The 18896-nt window shown below is 40.4% G+C and overlaps 1 protein-coding gene across 9 annotated transcripts in view; it reads left to right on the plus strand.

The window, feature by feature from the left end:
* The first annotated feature begins 3012 nt into the window (after positions 1-3012).
* Positions 3013-18896, plus strand: part of tle3b (TLE family member 3, transcriptional corepressor b) — a 29924-nt gene continuing 14040 nt past the window's right edge. For 2 of the 9 annotated variants that reach the window (XM_067399438.1, XM_067399440.1), the window contains exons 1-7: positions 3030-3974; positions 4389-4676; positions 5391-5491; positions 5835-5898; positions 7274-7318; positions 15031-15093; positions 15199-15303. In XM_067399438.1, coding sequence (XP_067255539.1) covers positions 4653-4676; positions 5391-5491; positions 5835-5898; positions 7274-7318; positions 15031-15093; positions 15199-15303 — 402 coding nt within the window. In that variant the 5' untranslated portion in view covers positions 3030-3974; positions 4389-4652. Of the gene's footprint in view, positions 3975-4388; positions 4677-5390; positions 5492-5834; positions 5899-7273; positions 7319-15030; positions 15094-15198; positions 15304-18896 lie in introns of all 9 variants that reach the window. The other 7 variants (XM_067399445.1, XM_067399446.1, XM_067399441.1 and 4 more) reach the window with 6 other exon arrangements.

Genomic DNA, 18896 nt, shown 5'->3' on the forward strand with positions numbered 1-18896 from the left:
ACGCAGTTTGGCGTGATTTTCCTGGAACGCTACAAAGTCGTGAGTCTTGATTTGAAGTCGTGACTTACGGGCTCAAAAACCTGCCTGGAACGCAGCATAGAGTCCATATTACATTTTTGTTTGTATAAAAGTAATAGTGCTGCTTATGTAATACTGGTTATTTCACAGTAGCTTTTACACGGATAATGTACAATTTGTGTGAACATTTAGAAAGGAAAAACCGCATTCCATCTCCAATAACCAATGAAACGTCAGACTCTTATGGATCATAAAATGTTCTCCATTACACCATTTTTATGGAGAGTCTAACATACACAAAGAGGGCCCATAAATGTTTTAAGCCTTGAAAAATAATCCGGATTCTCTTTAAATGTGTACTTAACCCGTCTCTGAACCTGAGAGTGGACACAGATATTGATTCCTTAGACAACATGGAGAAAAACTCAGCAAAGTATTGCTGCCAAGTTTTTTCACGAGAGCTCTCATGCCCCCTGTGGCTTACCCCCGGAGCTTTTCAAATAGCTGTGATAGGCAGCTGTGTCCCAAACAGGCTTATGAACATATAACACCCTCTCCAAATACACACGCACACACTCAGCTGTGCTCAAAACAGGCTTATACACACTCACACACACACACACACACACACACACACACACACACACACACACACACACACACACACACACACACACACACACACACACACACACACACACACACGGTGACAGCCAGCTGAGTTCTCAACAGGCTTATATGCCACAGGTTCCTGTGTGGAATCCCTTTCTTCTTTATGGTGAGATTATAGTGAATCCATCAGTACAGATGCAGATTGGATTGGGAGGCGAATCCCTAAAGAGAAGCTTTTCTTTACCCATCATCTCTGGCAGCTCCCAAATCAAAGTGTTGGATTAACGGTCACAGATCCACAAGCACCAAGTCCTTTTATATGGATATATATCATCCATTACCTGCACATTAGCATCTAATATAAGCTATTTCTTCAAGCGGTGTGCGAGTCAGCATGGTTATGATGTGGCTCCGGCTCCTGTTCGAAAGATATTACTTTTACTGGAACAGAAGCAGAATTTCCAAGTGCTCATTGGCTCAATTTCTCTCCCTCTTTCTCACACACACACACTCCGCATACAGCAGGCTAGGGCCAACTGCCAAAACTCCATCTTTCTTACTCTTGTTTTCATTTGGCGATAGTGCTCATGTCTGCATTTGTCTCTTTTGATAAGGCCTTTCATCCTGTTTGCATTGATTACAGCCTGACAAGTCGCTCTGATACACCATGGCCTATTCAGCCGAGCGCTGCACACTGAAGCTATTGTAAGCAGGAATGTCTCTTTTCAAGCCCCAATCCCACGTATGAAAGCACGTCAATAATCCAGAGACAGAGGCGCCCCACAATGCATGCACGCCATGCAGAGTCGAACCTAGTTTTCTGCTCCACTACCAGGGAAATCAAGCAAAGAAGAGAGAGGTAGGTAGATGAGGGTTGTGTGGATGAAAAAACAGCCAGGCAGGGACTGAGAAAGAAGCATTTCTCACATACTGAGGATAATCCTGCCAGCTATCATTTGGAGATACATTAGCATGAAAATACAAAGTGTGTTTGTCAGAACAAAGGTGTGAATGAACAGGCACCATTGTGCGTTTCCGCTCCATAATTACGGCTAAATCAGTTCGATGCTTTAGCAATGGTTATATAGCAACACATAAATCCAGAGTGAAATTAAACTCTTGCAGGTATATGACAAATACTTGCTTTTATAGCCCAGGCAATCATTTGAAAAGAGGTGTGGGGTGCAGTCTGTCATCTTCAGCTGTTGTCAAAATAGACTTGACAGGACTTTGTTAGCCCTTGAAAACTCATTGACTCACACTTTTGTTGTATTATACAGAACGTTTTTGTGAGGGGTCACTGAGCAGGCAGGAAATCTCTATTATCTCAGTGTATACAAGTAGCTTGAAGATGGCTTAGTCAGAAGTATGTCTGCCATTAACTCAGTTTAGAACATTTCTGTAATTCCAGGGGGAATCAATATTACATTTGTGCACTGACAAAATGTGAATGTACAGTTCTCTTAAGTGTTATAGCAGTAATATGTCAATTATGGCTGTCTTTATGACTCCATGCTCCATCCCTGGTTCCACTCCTGACATTTGTTCCAGCCAATAACCCTCCCAAATAGGATGGACAAAAGTTTAGTTTAATAGAACAATGTTGGCTTTTTCCCCAGACCTTTTGTATTGAAATGACCCTTAAGTACCTGAGTGCAAACATCTTAAACTGGAGCTTCTAAATGGACACATTTAACAATATGATCAGGTATCCCAGATTATACACATTTTATACAGCAAATGTCTAATTATTATTTTTAATAATTAAAAAATATATATAACAACAATAGAGGATTATTAAAAATATATTAGATTATACCCTTATTTGGTGAAACAAATAAAGGCAGAAAACAGTTGGCAACGATGAACCAGCCTCTGAGTGGAATAAATGTTTTGTTTTGTGGTAATGCGACTTGCATACATAGAAAAAAAAAATCAAACTGATATTTAGCCCCTACTAGCTTTTCCCTCTTTTGTTTTACGCAGGGCTCTTTTTACCACATGGTAGTGACAGATTGTTTGAGCTGGAAGGAAAAGCCATTCGAAGCTAATTAAGCAGCCATTCCAAGCACTATTCGCAGGCGGGAGGCTGAGAGGCACAGGCATTTGTCAGCGCTCTACCCCTCGTGGGCTTGATTGACAACTTAGGTCTCGAACTGACAACCCGTGTCGCTCTAAGCCAATCAGATGCAGGCCAGTGCTCTGATTGGTCAGCGGTCGCAGAACAAGGAGCTGCGCCCCACGTGGGTCTGAGCAACACATGATAGGTTGGGTTTTTTTCGGGCGCAGACGTGGGCATGGAGGGTGTTGCTGAGCAGACAGCGTGAATCAAGTAATGAGGGCTGATTTCACAGATTATGCTGTTAATTTGAGTTACATTCAAAATCGGTAGCATAACTATACATTGGCAATGAGGGTGAGCTCTCGCATCTCTGCTATCCATGTTAGGCGTCCTTGGGAGGGGACAAAACGGGACATTTGAAAGATGCTTCCGCTCAAACCAGTCGATCACATATTTTTTAAAATCAGTGACGAGTTCGCAGTTTAGTGAAAACATGATATTAAGACATTTATCAAGCGGGAAAGAGTCAAAAGTATAACCAGATTTGGTGAAACAACTGATTTTCGCTGAAACAACAACAGCAGACATGGATATAAATCAGTGAATTGAAGCGCAACAGAAAATGTGGCTAGTAATATGTATTTCATAGGCTACAATCTATCTCTCGCGATTTCAGTTAGTGGCTAGACTTCGAACAATCGTCGCTCATGTAAGTTGTTTGTCTACGGGGAAAGCAACCTATTTTAGAGCCAAAATGGCGAACATGAGGTCAGTTTTATATTGGCCAATCAGCATGCGCCGAACAGACGAGCCCCACGTGGGATCCCAGGTTTGATTGGTCAGTCGCGGCGAAGTTCTTTCCGAGATTTGATTGGTCGCGTTCGGTTGTTCTCGCGGTAGTTGAGCCCGCGTGTCAGTGGGCAGTCTGTGTGTGGTACTGCGAGTGTTGGAGAAACTAGTCAAAGCGACTGCAAGCGGCTGGCTCGTACGAGGCAAACTTTTCACAACCAGACCATTTTAAGCAAACAAGCAAATAGGGATTAGGAGAAATTTCCAACAACGACAGTTCTGCGAATTGTGTTAAAGCGAGACCCGAGTCTTGACTGAGGAAAACATTCTCGAAGCGATTGTAGGCGCTGCTTTTCTCGGGTTGGGATTGATTCCCAACCAGCGCCTAATACTGATCGTATAAGGTCACGAGTGGAGGACTTCGACGTTTCCGCGGAGCGAGGAATTATTGCTGCATTTACATTCGCGGAAAAGGATTTTATGGAGACTAAAGGTAACGAGGAAGATAACTTTCAAAAATCCACTTGTAATATACACTGTTTATTTAGCAATTGAGCGCTCTTCGTGCTTTATTTTCTCCGTTCCTGTTTCCTAATTTGCAAAGCTGCCATTTCGTAATTTACTTCGAGGCGCGACATTGTGCTAAGCGGAATAAATGTGTATTTTTTTTTATTTAATTTTTTTTAAAGATCTGTCTCTCGCTTGGGATTCTCATGCTATATGTCTTATCTCCAGTTTCTGACATTGTTCTGTAATCTTGTCCGGTTACATTCAAGCAAACAGCAGTCAGATAATCTTGTTATTGCGAGAAGACTTGTAAGCAGCTTGTTAGTCGCAGCTCGCAGCGCAGTTGACAAGCAGCAAATGTGTGTTTGACTCGCTCTACACAACTATTCTGTGTTTACAGCACACGCGCAGCTGAATGCTTGACTCTTATTGGAGATAATGAGCCAACGCGCTGTGTTTTTGTTTTGCTCATCGGCTCTGTGAAGGATAAAGGGGTTAAATCGGGGGAAAGGAGTGCAAGAAGCGCGTGGATCGGGTGGACGAACCGGGCTTTGTGTGTCCGCGAGTGCAGGGAGGGGTGACGGACGGGCTCTCGCTCATCTACTCGGATTACTGAAGAACGCCACATCCCCTGGATCTTCACCTCAGAAAGGATACATTCAAGATGTATCCGCAGGGCCGGCATCCGGTGAGTAACACATTATATTGATGCTCTGTGTCCGGCTCCACGCGAGCGCGTTACCTTTTCGACCGTTGAGCTCGTGATTGTTCTCTCGCGCACTATTGTGTCGCGTGACGTTTCTCGAGCGCGGTGTGTCCTTTATTTTTGTTTAAACTTAATGATGTGCTGCTCTTGGTGTCCGTTCACTCGCTTCCGTACAGTGGTACATTTTCATCTCACTTTTAAGTAAAAATAAATAAATAAACAGTTGCTAGTTTTTCTCCGGGGCTGTTGAGACGCAGTGACCCGTCTGTGTCACGCCGACCGCTGCTGACTGAGTGTTGGAGGTTGTTCCCACTAGAGTCTCCAAACCACCGACAGGCCGAGCTCGAGGGAGCGCCTGGGCACTTCTGACAAACCGCAGTTCTGCGCCGATAAAATATAATTTCCCTGAAAACCAGGAAGCATGAAATGTGTTATTGACACCCGTGGTTATACCCATGACTTGTTCAAAAACACCGTGAAAGTAAAACCCGACGCCTATGGACTGCTGTAAAAGGAGTAATAGAGAAGCTCGTAGTTTGTTTTGGTAATGGTGGTAAGAGGTCAAAAGTGACACATTAAAACCCCAGCTGGTGTAATAGCCTAGCATATTGCATCAGTGACTAGGTTAGGTTATATTAATAATGTGAGGGTTATGCTTTGCTACAGTTCACATAAATTATTTGTATTATTTTTCAGGCACCTCACCAGCCTGGTCAGCCAGGCTTCAAATTCACTGTAGCAGAATCTTGTGACAGGATCAAAGATGAATTTCAGTTCCTTCAAGCTCAGTACCACAGGTAAATATTGCTGGTAATGAACTTATATGATGATGCATTTCACACCTGTTACTAGACTCAGAGACTCGGACTCTGATGCTACTTTATGTCTGTGTAAATCAAACACGGCATCAGCGCAACCTTAAACGTTGCAGTTGTCATAAGAGTTAATGAGTAACTATATTATACTATGTATTATGTAATATACCGTATTATATAAGTAACTAATAGTAGTTTCATATTTTTATTTGTAATTTCATGTGAATGACTGCAAGTATTCGTGTCAGTACGTCCCATGTGTATGATCTTTAAGTGACTTTGCCGTTCAGGAACACTCATTCTGGGTCTTTTTCTCTTCTTACAGTCTTAAAGTGGAGTATGACAAACTGGCAAATGAGAAGACAGAGATGCAGCGACATTATGTCATGGTAAGAGCAAGATGTATTTTGTTTTCAATCTGAGGTCTGCTATCTGTTGTTGTTTTCCATGAAAACAACAATAGGGCCACCAGCCAGCTATCTGAGCTAATGTTTAGTATCCACTACCTCCGTTTATTGTTTGATAGCGTTTGCATTGATTGCACCAAAGGATCAGTGGTGAGATTATAAGCGTGTGGGTGTTTTTATTTGTTGAAAAATGCCTGGAGGGTGATTTAGACAGGGAGTTACTGCTCGTTCCATCTGCTTTGACCTGAGGTGCTGAATGTTTCTTGACTTGAGTAAGAAAAAGGCAGGCTTGCTCAGTTTAATCAGGTTTGTTGTTTTTTTTTTTTTGGTTGCAAACACCATTTAAACTCTATTGTAACTAATTTGTCAAGATTGCATGAGTATTTTACGATAATGGCGTGCAGTGAATGTAAACAACGTCGATTGTTGGGCTGTCAGCGATTTTCTCGGCTAACCATTTGAAAATCAAACAATGTATGCATTTATACAATTTAAGTGTGTATACTATAGTTTTTGTCTTAAATTACTCAGAGACCTGACCCAGCTGAAATGTTATCAACCTTCAGGATGATTGCAGTCTCACTCAAAATTGGCTTTTGTGTGCAGTTCAAGAATTACACTAATATTAGTTTGGCAGAACACCTCTTATTAGAAATCCAGTGAGTGGAAACCGAATTCCATCAGGATGTGTTGTAATAGTGCACAGGTTGAACAGTGTTAACTGAGCTCTACTCTCTCTTATCTTATTTGAACATGCAGTAGGTATTGACTCAACATGCCAGCACCTTTGTTAAATATTATTTTTCGGAGGAATGGCGTGTGGTGAAAAGGCCACTACCAGATAAACAAAATGAAATAAACAGACGTGCTCCGAGAAAAATAAATGTTTGCCTTAGTTGTTCGGATGGACATAGCCTGATCGACTATTTTGAGTGTAGACTTTTATCTTGAGATGACACAGATGCCTATGAGGAAACTCTTCACTGAAAGTAAATGTTTCTTAGAGATGAAAATGTGCAGAAAGAGAGAGCGAAGGGTGGCATATAAAATACTTATTTGTCAGTTTTTGCTTGGTTTATATTTAAGTGCTGTTTAGTAACTGGTTTGAGATTACTGTGCCTACATGAATGCTAGTGGTGAGTAAATAGTAAGTGGTGGCCCCTAAGTAAGTGTTACCAGAAAGATTCATAAACATTGCTATCTACTCTTCTTTTTTGTGTGTGTGTGTGTGTGTGTGTGTGTTAAAATGCGAAATAAATTGGCTGCATGATGTATAAATAGAGGTGCTACTGTAGGCAGTTGCACTGTACTAGCCTATTAATTGTGTGCTAAATGTATTTCTTATTTTCTCTTGCAGTACTATGAGATGTCCTATGGGCTGAACATTGAAATGCATAAACAGGTATGTGATCTATTCTGACACCAGATTCTTTTCATTGTGCATTGTGTATGCTTAATTTAGGTGTATGCCTAATCTTTTGGTGTGTGTCCTCTGCCACGACAGTAAACAAATTAGTCAAAGAGATGATAGTTGCACAGCAAGGTCTTTGCAGACATTCTTGGACAGTGTAGGGGTTTGAAATGTATGGGTAGAAATGTACTGCAGCGTAATGGCTTTTAAAAAAAAAAAGTAATCTGTCGAAGAGTCTGCAAGCAGCGCATGCACAAAAACATGCAAGTATATGTTCTGAGTAGTGATGCATATGATTAAATGGATTACAGTGGTCAGAGACATAGTGGTTAGTGCACATGTTTAAATCTGGCTTCAGTGGCTTGTGCAAGTTTGAATTTGTTTCCTGAATCTGTTCCCCTTTCTTCTTTTTGTTTCCTATGCTGCCCCTTTAAATAAAAGTGGTGTCTGCAAAGATGAAGGCACAGAGGCTAGGCCAGTTAAAGGTCATTAGGTCAGCTGCGTCCAGCAGGAATTATGTAACCTTTTTTAGTAATTGATGTGAATGGTTGCCGTCACAGGCTGTCCTGATTGTTTGCAGGCTGTATGTTGTTTTTTTTTTGTTGTTGTTGTTGTTGTTTTTTTTTATACTACAACTGATCGATTGGTTTTGTAACAAAATTTTATGCAGTTTAAAAGCTAGACCAGCCAACAGCCCCACTTTTCCAATTTCTCTTTCTCTTTGTCATTAGTAGTGATATGATGTATAGTCATATGAGGAGGGCTCAGTTTGAAGAGGCCCTTTATGGTTCTCACCCTGAGGCCTCACAAGGTTAATGGTATCAATGTGAGGGTGGTGAATTGGAACAGCATGCACGATCCATCAGCTACTCCGTGTGTGTGTGTGTGTGTGTGTCTGGGCCACATGTCTCTCTCTCACAGACACTGCATTTTCTGAAAGGTTCTGTCAGGCACTTATCTCCAGCTGTGAGAGAGACGAAGAGAAAATGAAAAGGGAGGGAAGGGTAGGTGCAGGGGCTTTGCGCAAACAGGTTAATCGACTGGCTTTTTTTTTTTTTTTGCAGAGCCTCTCTTTTGTTTATCAATAGAGCTCTGACTGAGTGGACTCAAACGCATGAATTATTCATTGGAGCATGGACTCCCTGCTCTCTCTGGAGTTAGTGATGACAGCAGTCTGATAACACATAGTCTGCCCTTCATGTAGTGCTTTTGGCTGGAAAGGAATGGGAGGAAAATGCACCGAGGTGCCAGATTTGTCATGTGCTTTCAGGATCCACCAGATTCAGAATGCTATGAAATAACTGTTTCATGTAAACACGCTTGAGTTTGTAATGGTGCTGATCTTGCAGTACGTTAGAGCCTCAGGGCAGGATGGTGAGTGTACAGTCATGAGGGGGAGGGTTGGCTGTGTGGGGGCAGGAACTGGACGGCTGTGCTTGTCAATTTAGCCCTTTAATTACTGAGCCTCAGAGGCCCCTCATCTGCTGTCCCTCTGTGTTTAACACAGTTCCCTCTGTCTTCATTTTCTTCCTCATTTTGTCCTGAAGTACTTTCTGCTGAATGAATGCAGAACTAGTGTGTGTGTTATCGTTGGTGTGGCTGTATTTGGTCAGTTCTTTGTGTGTGCACACACTAAGCCAGATTCATTAAGTGAAGCTCAGTCTGTGGCCTTAGAGGGTGAGAGAGAGCGAGGAGGGGGATTGAGACAGGCGGCGGGGTGGGAACTTGTTCAGATGAATAATTTATTTAGGATTCCAGGAATTGTTTGCCAAGGTGATGATGGTCGATTTGATTCTGAGCCAAAGCAAACTGACTCAGAGCACACTGCAGTCTCTCTTCAGAAGTGTTTGTGTACATGTGAGTGAGATGTCTAGTTGTGACAAAGTGCACCCGCATTATCATGGCAGGCCAGTGAATTCCTAAAAGGCAATCATGAGCTGCTTAAATTAAAATTAGTGCAGACAGGGTTATATAATTATATATAATAATTATAATTAGGTATAATTAGTGGTCAGCTGATATATAGATCGATATTTGGCTTTTTTTTTAAAATTTTTTAATTTTTAATTTTTTTTATAAATATCGGCGTCACCCGTTAAGTTTTTCTTGGCCGATGTGTCAGAAACGGGACATTTATTTTGACAGCACTAAGAACCACCAGTACCTGAGCACACAGTGCAATTCTGTCTTCATTAGTTTACGGTCTGTTTAATACTATCGTGCTGACAGACGATAGTATCGTGTATCAACAATAGTCAGCGATATCGGCGATGGCTGATGCTTTTGATGATATCAAGGCGATAATTGGCTTCTTTTCCAATTAATTTATGAAATTATTATTATTGTTATTATCAGGCTAGTATTATCAAATGAATATTAGGACCTACAATTTATTTGCCTTCCCTAATTTCATAACGACACCACATAACCACACTTGCAACACCGATACGCATGTATGAGGATTGAGGACTCCTCATAGTAAATATTTTTAAAACAGACTACAAAACTACATCCCATGTCAAAATTGAATTGCAAGGTGATCTATTCAGACATTGACGAGTGCTTATGAGACACATCATTTCTTTTAGTTGTTGTTTAAGCCATGGCAATAACGACAGCATTTGTTGTTCGTCAGCATTTGTTTCCATAGCACATAAACAAAACATGTAATGACACTAATAACACTAATAGCAATATAATTACAAATCATTTTTATTATTATTATTATTATTACTACTATTAAAATTATATAGGTCTAATAAGTCTTTAGGTCTGAACACAGCACTAAAATCAGCCTTTGTTGAAAAAAAAAATCGGCTTCAAACACCAACTTAAAAAAAAAACTTGTTTAAGAACTATTGATTCTTCTCATTTATTCACTATCATTAATGTATGGTCCACAAAAGAAATATTAAGCAAATAAATTAAGATATACCGTAACCAGCAATGAGGTAGATTCAGCTCTCGTCATCTCTGAGAAAATTAATGCACCATGCAGCATCAGATGCCAAAAGCTCTGTCAGTTTTTGCTTTTACCTTTACTTTTGGGGAATAATTGACTCCATGACAAATATCTTGCAAAGTTTGCAAATTGCATGTGTGATATCTACAGGCTCACCTTTTGGATTTAAATATTTTTATGCAATGTGATATTTCATCACCAAGTCCATCTTTGCTTGTAAAATGATAGAAAAAGATTCTCATTTAAATTAAATAAATGATTAAATGAACAAGTAAATAAGTAAATTAATGATCAAATAAGTAAACTATTGCAATCTCCCCCACCAGATTTAATAATATCAAGTATCGGCATTCTGACAGGCTCATAATAGGATATGATATGCCGCTTTTCGCCCAACACTACTGATTAACAGTTATTAGACTGGACTGTTAAACAAAGAAAGGGTATGCAAAAATTATTATTATTAGTAATAGTGAACAGTAATAGTAGTAATGTAATACTTTATTTACCATCAGCATTCAGCAAATAAGCATTTTATATCGTTTAAACAAATCTATGAATATCTAATAAACATTTAATTTCACAAACCTTGCATACTTAGTCGAATCAATATGCGAGATCTTCTGAAGTGTGCATTTGTGCACACTTTAAACCCTTAATTTTAAACTATGCTGTGCTGTATTCAGTTGTCCACTGTCATATTCATGTCATTCACACTGTGTGCTGTATGTAAAATTAGTCACTTTGTCTTTAAAGAAAAAAGATTCTCAATGCACAAACGTAGCAGATTACTGAGTGCCTTGTTGGCTACAATGTTTACTTCCTTTTTTTTTTTTTTTTTTTTTTTTTAACAATTTCTTCATTTGTAAAAAAATTAAACTATAGAATCAAGAATGCAATCTAAAGTCTGAATTAATCTAAATTATTTTTCGATTTAGGCTAAATAAGTAATATAAATTGTAAATAGAGAGCCGCCCTGCTCTCTAAGATATTTGCATCAGCCATTATCGGTCAACAACTGCTGCTTTTTTTTATTATCTTATTGGAGTTTTGGAGTTTATTTATTTATTTTTACCTACGTTTGTGTCCCAGTTTGTATACTTTAGCACTGTTCCATTCCAGTTTTGAATGGTGATGTGCCGTGTGAGTAGTGTTTACACTAAATATTAAAAAAAGAAGTGCACTTCATATACCTGCATGATGCATTGATTTAACTGTTGTAAGCTTTAATTGCATACCATAGGGGGAGGTGCTATCTTACTCTAATGTTGGATGATAAAATAACCTTATGAAGTTTATACAGTAGAGGGTGGATTATATATTGTAAATGCGTAGTGTGTTGTGCATCATTTGGGACACAACTTATATTTTATCTAAACAAAAATTTCATTTAAAGCAAATGATTTTACGTCACAACATTATAATTTTCAGCATGGAATTTGCATTTATATTAAATGTTTGTTAATGCTTTTAAAGGGCTAAAAATGAGCACTTTTTTTGTATTACTCACAGTGAAATATCCAATATTCTTGACATGCATTTTAAATGTTGACCAAAACTGATAAATTTAAAGTCTCTAATAGAGCGATTTAACCTATTGTTATTTATTTACTCACTTGAAATGGCTACACTGAATATGTGTTATGTTATTGGACACTGCAGTGTGTAATCAGATACAAGCAGGAGATTTTAACCTGCTTGCCACATTGCATCTTCAGTGGTGGATATAGATATGGTGGTGTTTGTGTGTGTAATTTTAGGCCACATCTGTCTCTCAGCTCTGTTCACTGAACCAGGTGGTCGTGTCTGTGTCCTTTGTGTCCGGTTTCAGCAGATGAATGCACAGAGAGACACAAACATCACTAAACAGTTCCAACAGGATTTGTGCTGCATATGCAGCAAGGGTAAGACAGAGACACCCTGTACAGGCGACTGCTGCTCAATGCAGCCTTTCAGCTCGAGGGAAGCCAAGGGTTAGAGGACGCTGTGTCAGGCGAGAAGGAATGAACTCAAATGTGTAAATGCCATTGAGTGCTTTCCTTTATTTGTTAGCGTGTCTTATCTGTGAAGAATGTATATGTGGCTTTTTATGTTTGAGTGAGCATGTAAATGCAAGTTCAACCATACAAACGGACTCCTTACTTTCTCTCCCTCTTGTCTGTAATTGTTCTTTGAGTCACAGAGAGTGTGCAGCTGTATGTGTGTTCATTTGTCAGTGAGTGGCTCTCCTTCAGTGTGCAGTTGTTTTGCAGCATATTTAATCCTCATCAGTGTCTCCCTGCACTCAGCTCGTACCCACAGCAACAGGTAAATGGCTTCTGGCGTGCCATTGACAAGGCTGTGTGTGAGAGCTCTTCACATGCTGCTTGACAGCACTGAGCACCTGGGATTGTGAAGCTGAGCAGAAAGCCTCTCTCTGCTGAAGGGCCTTGTTTTCACTCCCTGTGCCCTATTTTTTTATTTTATTTTTTCATCAGCCTGTGTGGGAGCTGTTCTAGTAGCTTACGGCACTCAGCAATACCACACTTCCTGTTCTCTTCCCATGGTGCAGCGGTTTAATCTGAGGTTAATGTATGTAGTTGTTTAGTTTGTGTGAAGTGATTTGGATTAAAATCCTTTTGGCTTGTTTTATGCACTCATCCCCAGTTCACATTTTCCCTCTCAGGGAAAAGGGAAAAAGAAAAAAAAAAAAGGAAAAATCCATTAAGATTATTTGCACTGTTTAATTTGTTTTCTTTCTTAGTTTATCATTACTGTAATATGTCTGGGTCACTTTTCTGTTTTCTTTTGTTTTTGTTCTTTGGTAATTCCCTTAGTATCCCCTAAATTGTTTGCCATTGTCTTTTTTACTGTAATATAGTACAGTGTTTTTTTTATCATAATGAGATTGGAGGATAAAATGTAATTTAATTGTCAATGTCCCAATGCAGAAAAACTTCACATTAAGCATAGACATTTTTATTTGAGATTCACCCTTGTATCATGTCTTACCTAAAATATATTTCCAAGCTTGGATCCTGTGGTACATGGTGTTGTGTACTAACAAGTAATGTATGCCGTTTATCAGTGGAAAAGTCGCTTCTGATAATTACTGTGCAATATCTTCTCCTTTGGACGGTCACCAGGGTTTTTTGGCTCAGACATAAGGGGTTGTGTTTCTCAATCTTCCCTCTCTTACACACACACACTTCACCCCACCCATGAAAGACAAGCCGTTACCCCCCCTCCCCCTCCCCCGTCTGCTCCCTTTCATCCCACATTAATTTGCTGAGTTGATCTGATCGACAGGCCGAAAATTCAATTTAATGACCTGCCCCTGTGCGCGTAATATGATTTTGCTGCCTGTTATGGTCAAGCAGAGCTCCAATTTACATAATGATCTGAGGGAGAGATAGGGGTGGGCCGGTTGCTGTGGCAACCTCAGAGTGGCATACAGGAATGGAAGCCTAGAGGAGGGGGTGAACTGATGGAGTGAGTGAGGAAAAAGAACTGTGTGTGTATGAGGGCAGGCAGCGTTTTTATGCTTGAATATTTCTTTTGGTTAGATGCCAACAGATAGTTGTATGCATTTGTTTTGTGAAGGAGTGTGTGTTTGTGTAGCAAAGCTGGGCTGAAAAAGCATTAATAGCTCAATGACTCTGAAGGGGTGTGGAGAGGGCTTAGATCCTTTGTTCACGTCCCTAGAGACAGTTCATCACAGGTCAGGACACATCCACTCTGAACCGCTCTAAAGAGAGACCGAATCCATCAGAGTGCCAGGGTCAGCACCCTCCCACAGGCACCGAGGTCACGCTGCCAAAAAATGAATGGAATGTTGCTCTCAGTGAAAGAAAGAGAAATTTCTCTCCTCCCTCACCTGCTGGGCCATCTGCTCCAACCTATAATCAATTTGTTCACCGCCCCATACTTCCTCTCCCCCCTCCCTCATTCTCTCCTTTCCCTTCTCTCCCTTTCATCCTGAAGCGTTAGCATAGCTCATGATGAAATATAGCTCTTGGGGACTTCAGGTAGCTGTGAGTAATGCAGGAGAAGCAGAGCATGTTGGCTGATTACCCTGTCCGTCTCTCCGTATCAATAAAAGTCATTTTGAATATTGCTGTAGGGCTCTGGTTCCTCGCCTCCTGCGCTGCTGGAATGGGAGCATTGGGAAAAATGGTAATTGCTCAGTATTGCCATCGTTAATCTCCCAGCACCAAATCAGCATTAGCATATTTCAGCATCTTAATGAAATAATCTGTCTGGGTAATGAGGGGGTGGTGGGGTGGTTGAGGCCAGACGACCCCTCCCCCCCACCTTCCTTTATCTCTCCTTCGCTCTCTCAATCTCTTGGCCAGATGGGCACCGCAGGCCTTCTGCCCATCTTGGCCTGGCAGAGCTGTGGATTTGGCCAGATCTGTTTCAGTAGCAGTGTGCTGGAGTGCCGTTTGGCTTTGTGAGCTGCACACACCATACCAGCCCTCAAAGAGCCTCATATTCATTATGCGCTGAATCAGACACATGGCAACATTAGCGAAAACAGACGTTTCTGAAATTTTTACTTCATTAATCAGGAGTTCTGGAGGTATCCCATCATGCCTCCTTTAGATCCACGGAGGCTTGATTAGAGCATTCAGCAACGTGAAAGTAACGTGAGGGTTTCGGAGCGCTTGCTGTTGGGAATTAAGTACATTTGAGTGATTAGAGAAGAGCTGACAACATTTAATAACCACTCTGTTTGTATGTGTCTCTTTTTCTATTTCAGACTGAGATTGCCAAACGGCTAAATGCAATTCTTGCTCAAATAATGCCTTTTTTGTCACAAGAGGTAAATATTCTCCATCTCATTTTATAAAATGAGCTGTTCGCTATCTTTATTTCTGTTAGCCCATGATAATTTGCTGTGTATTGATTTCTTTTCTCTTTCTTCCAGCACCAACAGCAGGTCGCACAGGCTGTTGAACGTGCTAAGCAAGTGACAATGACCGAGTTGAATGCCATCATCGGGGTACGTGGACTTCCCAATCTGCCTCTCACCGTGTGTATACCCCTCTTTCTCCTTCATTTGACCAGGGCCAGGGACAAACCTGCACACATGCAGCTCATTGTACTAATGCATTCATGCCTGGCTCCTAAATGACAATTGGATTTATAGTGTGTAGTAATAAAGCAGCTAAATTAGCCTACTCCCACAGGTGGGGTCAAAGGTGATACGTCAGTCGTAATCCTCCACTGTAAAACCTTAAATCAAACATGTATCACCTCAGCAGCTCTTAAACAGCCGTTTATACTTGTGTTCTGGGGGGAGATCAGGATTGTTGGCGTGTCTTAGTCCCATCAGTCTCCTGCTGCAGATTTGCTCCTGCCCTTCATGGTCTGATTTTTACTTTGTTTTAATTTGTAATGTGATGTGTACACCATTTTGTTTGCCTTTTTAAGCCGTCGTTTTTGTCTTGTCAATATGTGCCAATCTGTGTGTCTGTTTGTCACAGGGTTTGAGATGCATGTGGAGAGACATGTTTGGGCTTGTGTAGTTAAGCTTTTGTTTTGATCACACAAAGGGAGAAGTCTAATTCTGTCAGGGTTGTCTGTGATTAGCCATGTTAAATACTTTAAATAGCTTGTTTTAAGGAGCATTGAGAAGCTTCCTACTGACTTGGGCAACACAAACTTTACTTGAATTACAGTCTTATATTTTTGGGAAAGTAAACAGGTTTCTATATGCCAGCCAGTACGTTTAATTGATAATTTATTTAAATCAAAATTATGCAGTCCTGTAGGTCAGTAGACTATAAACAGAAGTACTCTTACATGTGCAGTTAAGCAAGCAATGGCAGGTTTTTGCGTAGTCTTCATCTTTCTGTCCAAATATACATGACACAATGCTTAATTGAATATTTAAAGGTGTCGTTCAGAGCAAGCGCACAACGCTAAGGTCAATTGTATTCTGACAAAGGTGTATACATGCTCGACAGTCTAGGTTTGTTAGTCAGACTTTTCAAAAAACAAAGTAATGCAATTTCAGTCAGATTAAAGGCCCATTCACATCAAAAACATTAACTATAAAGATAACTGTAATGTAATATTAGTAACCTCACCAGCTGCTAATAATGTTCCGTTTATTATAAAAGTGTACGCAGTTATGCCATCTTCCGATTTAAATGCTCAAGCTCTTTAAATTCCAGCGGATTCTGATGTCTGTTATGCTGCTTGATATTTCAAACTGGTATTTATCATATTGTTTTAATATATAATTGTAGTCATAAACGCACTGTTTTGTAGCGCAAAGTAGTTTACTGTTTACTGCGCTGTTCTAGTATTTTCCTATATTGGCTGATGAATCAAAAGTCTCGCACATTCACAAAAATGGCTTTCTTCTGCATTGAACAAGGTGGACAATTATTGTGTGAACAGGCCTGAAAGCATTCCCAAGTCATTTTAAAAAGACAGATTATTGTTTTAGTCCAACTTATCAAACTTTGAATGCGCATGTAATAGTTCTTGGTGTGTCTCCTGTGGTGAGTGTGGTTACCCAGCTTTGATTAGCCTGGGCTGGGCTTGTGGGTAGGAGGTTCTGAGCTGGGTCAGGACAGCCAGAGCCAGATATTGGAATTCAATTAAGGCAAATGAGCCAAGACTCTGACCCCTGTTTTCAAGGTAATTGCTTCCTCGAATCTGCCTGAATGCAACTGTCGACGGGGCTCCATCATTTAACAGCTAGCCATTCAGCAGAGCAGCTTGGCAAGAGGTGGGGGAGGCATGGGGGCAGGGCTTGTTGCTTCTGCTCACACATACACACACTTAGCAGTCACATGGTCATCATGATGGTGGATAAATAGATGTAGTCAGGCAGACACTTGCCGCACTGTTGCAGGAATTAACACACATCCTCACAGGCTTGGGAGAAAAAAACAAGCTTTTATTTGTTGGCTGGTGAGATGGCAGGAGATCAATCTGTGTGCCCTGGTGAAGGGGGGGGGGGGGGGGGTCATTAAAGATTCACTGTTAATCAGGAGCCAGCAGCGTTTGGCACGGAGAGAGAGAAAGGGAGAGGATAAGGAAGATTGTGAAAGGAGAGACATTGTGAGAGGGAGTGATATCCACAGGGAGGGGCAGAGGCAAATAAGTGGGTTAGCAAGAGGATAGAGACGCCCATGAAATCTTTGTCTGCGGTACGACTGAACTGATAAAGTGGTAGTGCTGTACATGTCTGTGGCTTTGCCAATAAGTTGCTGCCGTTGAGTTCTTGGGTTAATGATGCTGTAGCAACAGTGTGAATATAACACACACGCACATATTACATGTGTTAGGGCTGCATGGTTGTTCAAAATAAAATTGAAAAGGTGAAATGGCATAGTGCGATAATCAAATCACAAGGGTTGCGATATAATTAAATGTTACCTGGTTCAGTATTAATAATACAATGTATTGTCTCATTGTTTTCATTTAAATTATTAGTAGTAATAAAAATAAGTTACAAAACATTTCACATTATTTTTTTTAGGGGTGTAACAATATACTGTCACAATATATCGCAAAACAAAAATGAAACAATATGTATTGTGTATAGTTCGCCTAAAATTACTGAGGGGAAAAAATTCAAGTTACAGCGTTTTAGTGTCAGTTCTACATTCAAGTCAGTTATTTCAAATGTAGCCGCACGGCAGGAATCAAATGGAATCAACGCGGTCGCGTAGCGCACGCGGTGCATTTTCCAGGCACATCAGAATGCCGCAAGCGCACCTCAGGCCATGTGACAAGAACCAATCGATCAGCTATGGCCTTTCCCCAACAAAACATTAAAATCTCAGCCGAACAGCTGATCATAGCTGTACATGGTGGTTTTTATATCTTACCTCCATAAATTATATCTAGTAGTAAAGGTAATGCAAGGGCTAGATATCAATTTATCCTTTGCTGAAACTTCCCACTCCCCTTGGAGAGCGCAGTTCATGGTTGCATAACAACAACTGACGCCACGGGAGCACAAGCACTTTGGAAAGGAGAAGTGGTGCGGCCGCACCTTCCATGCGTTTTTAGACGCGATGTGTGAACGGTCCCTTAGGAATCTTAATTCTAAGTTCATGTTTAACTTTTTTTTTTTTCCAGTGACAGACAGACCTATTCAGCTGTTGATTTGAATACAGAAGGTTTTTATTAAACCTTGAAATGTGATCTTGTATGTACAAGTAAAATTATTGAAATTTGTTAATTTTTTTTAAAATCTTATTTGAATTTCAGTTTAATTTTTTTCAGAATATTGTGATGCGTAACATATTGTGACCTGAGCGTATCTTTACACCCCTAATAATGTATAATAATGCAGTGGGGGAATATTTGTGGGTCCTGATAATGCCAAAAGTCTTATGTTCTCAGTAAAAAATGGCCTACATTATTCTACATATATCTAATTAATGACAGAGTGCAAGCATATTCATATTTTTCTGCATTTTCAGCTTCAGAATCATTAATATTTTTATTCTGGTATCAACATTGTCCTGTGCATTGGTTTACCAGCACCAAGTCCAAGCCTATTCAATTCCACCCCCAATGTAATACCAAATTTAGCGTTTGGATCAACAGTTAATTTTTTGTTAACCTTTTACCATATGTCTTGAAGTATCCTAATTA

The sequence above is a fragment of the Chanodichthys erythropterus genome, chromosome 11 (genome assembly GCF_024489055.1).
Source record: "Chanodichthys erythropterus isolate Z2021 chromosome 11, ASM2448905v1, whole genome shotgun sequence".
Lineage (NCBI taxonomy): Eukaryota > Metazoa > Chordata > Actinopteri > Cypriniformes > Xenocyprididae > Chanodichthys > Chanodichthys erythropterus.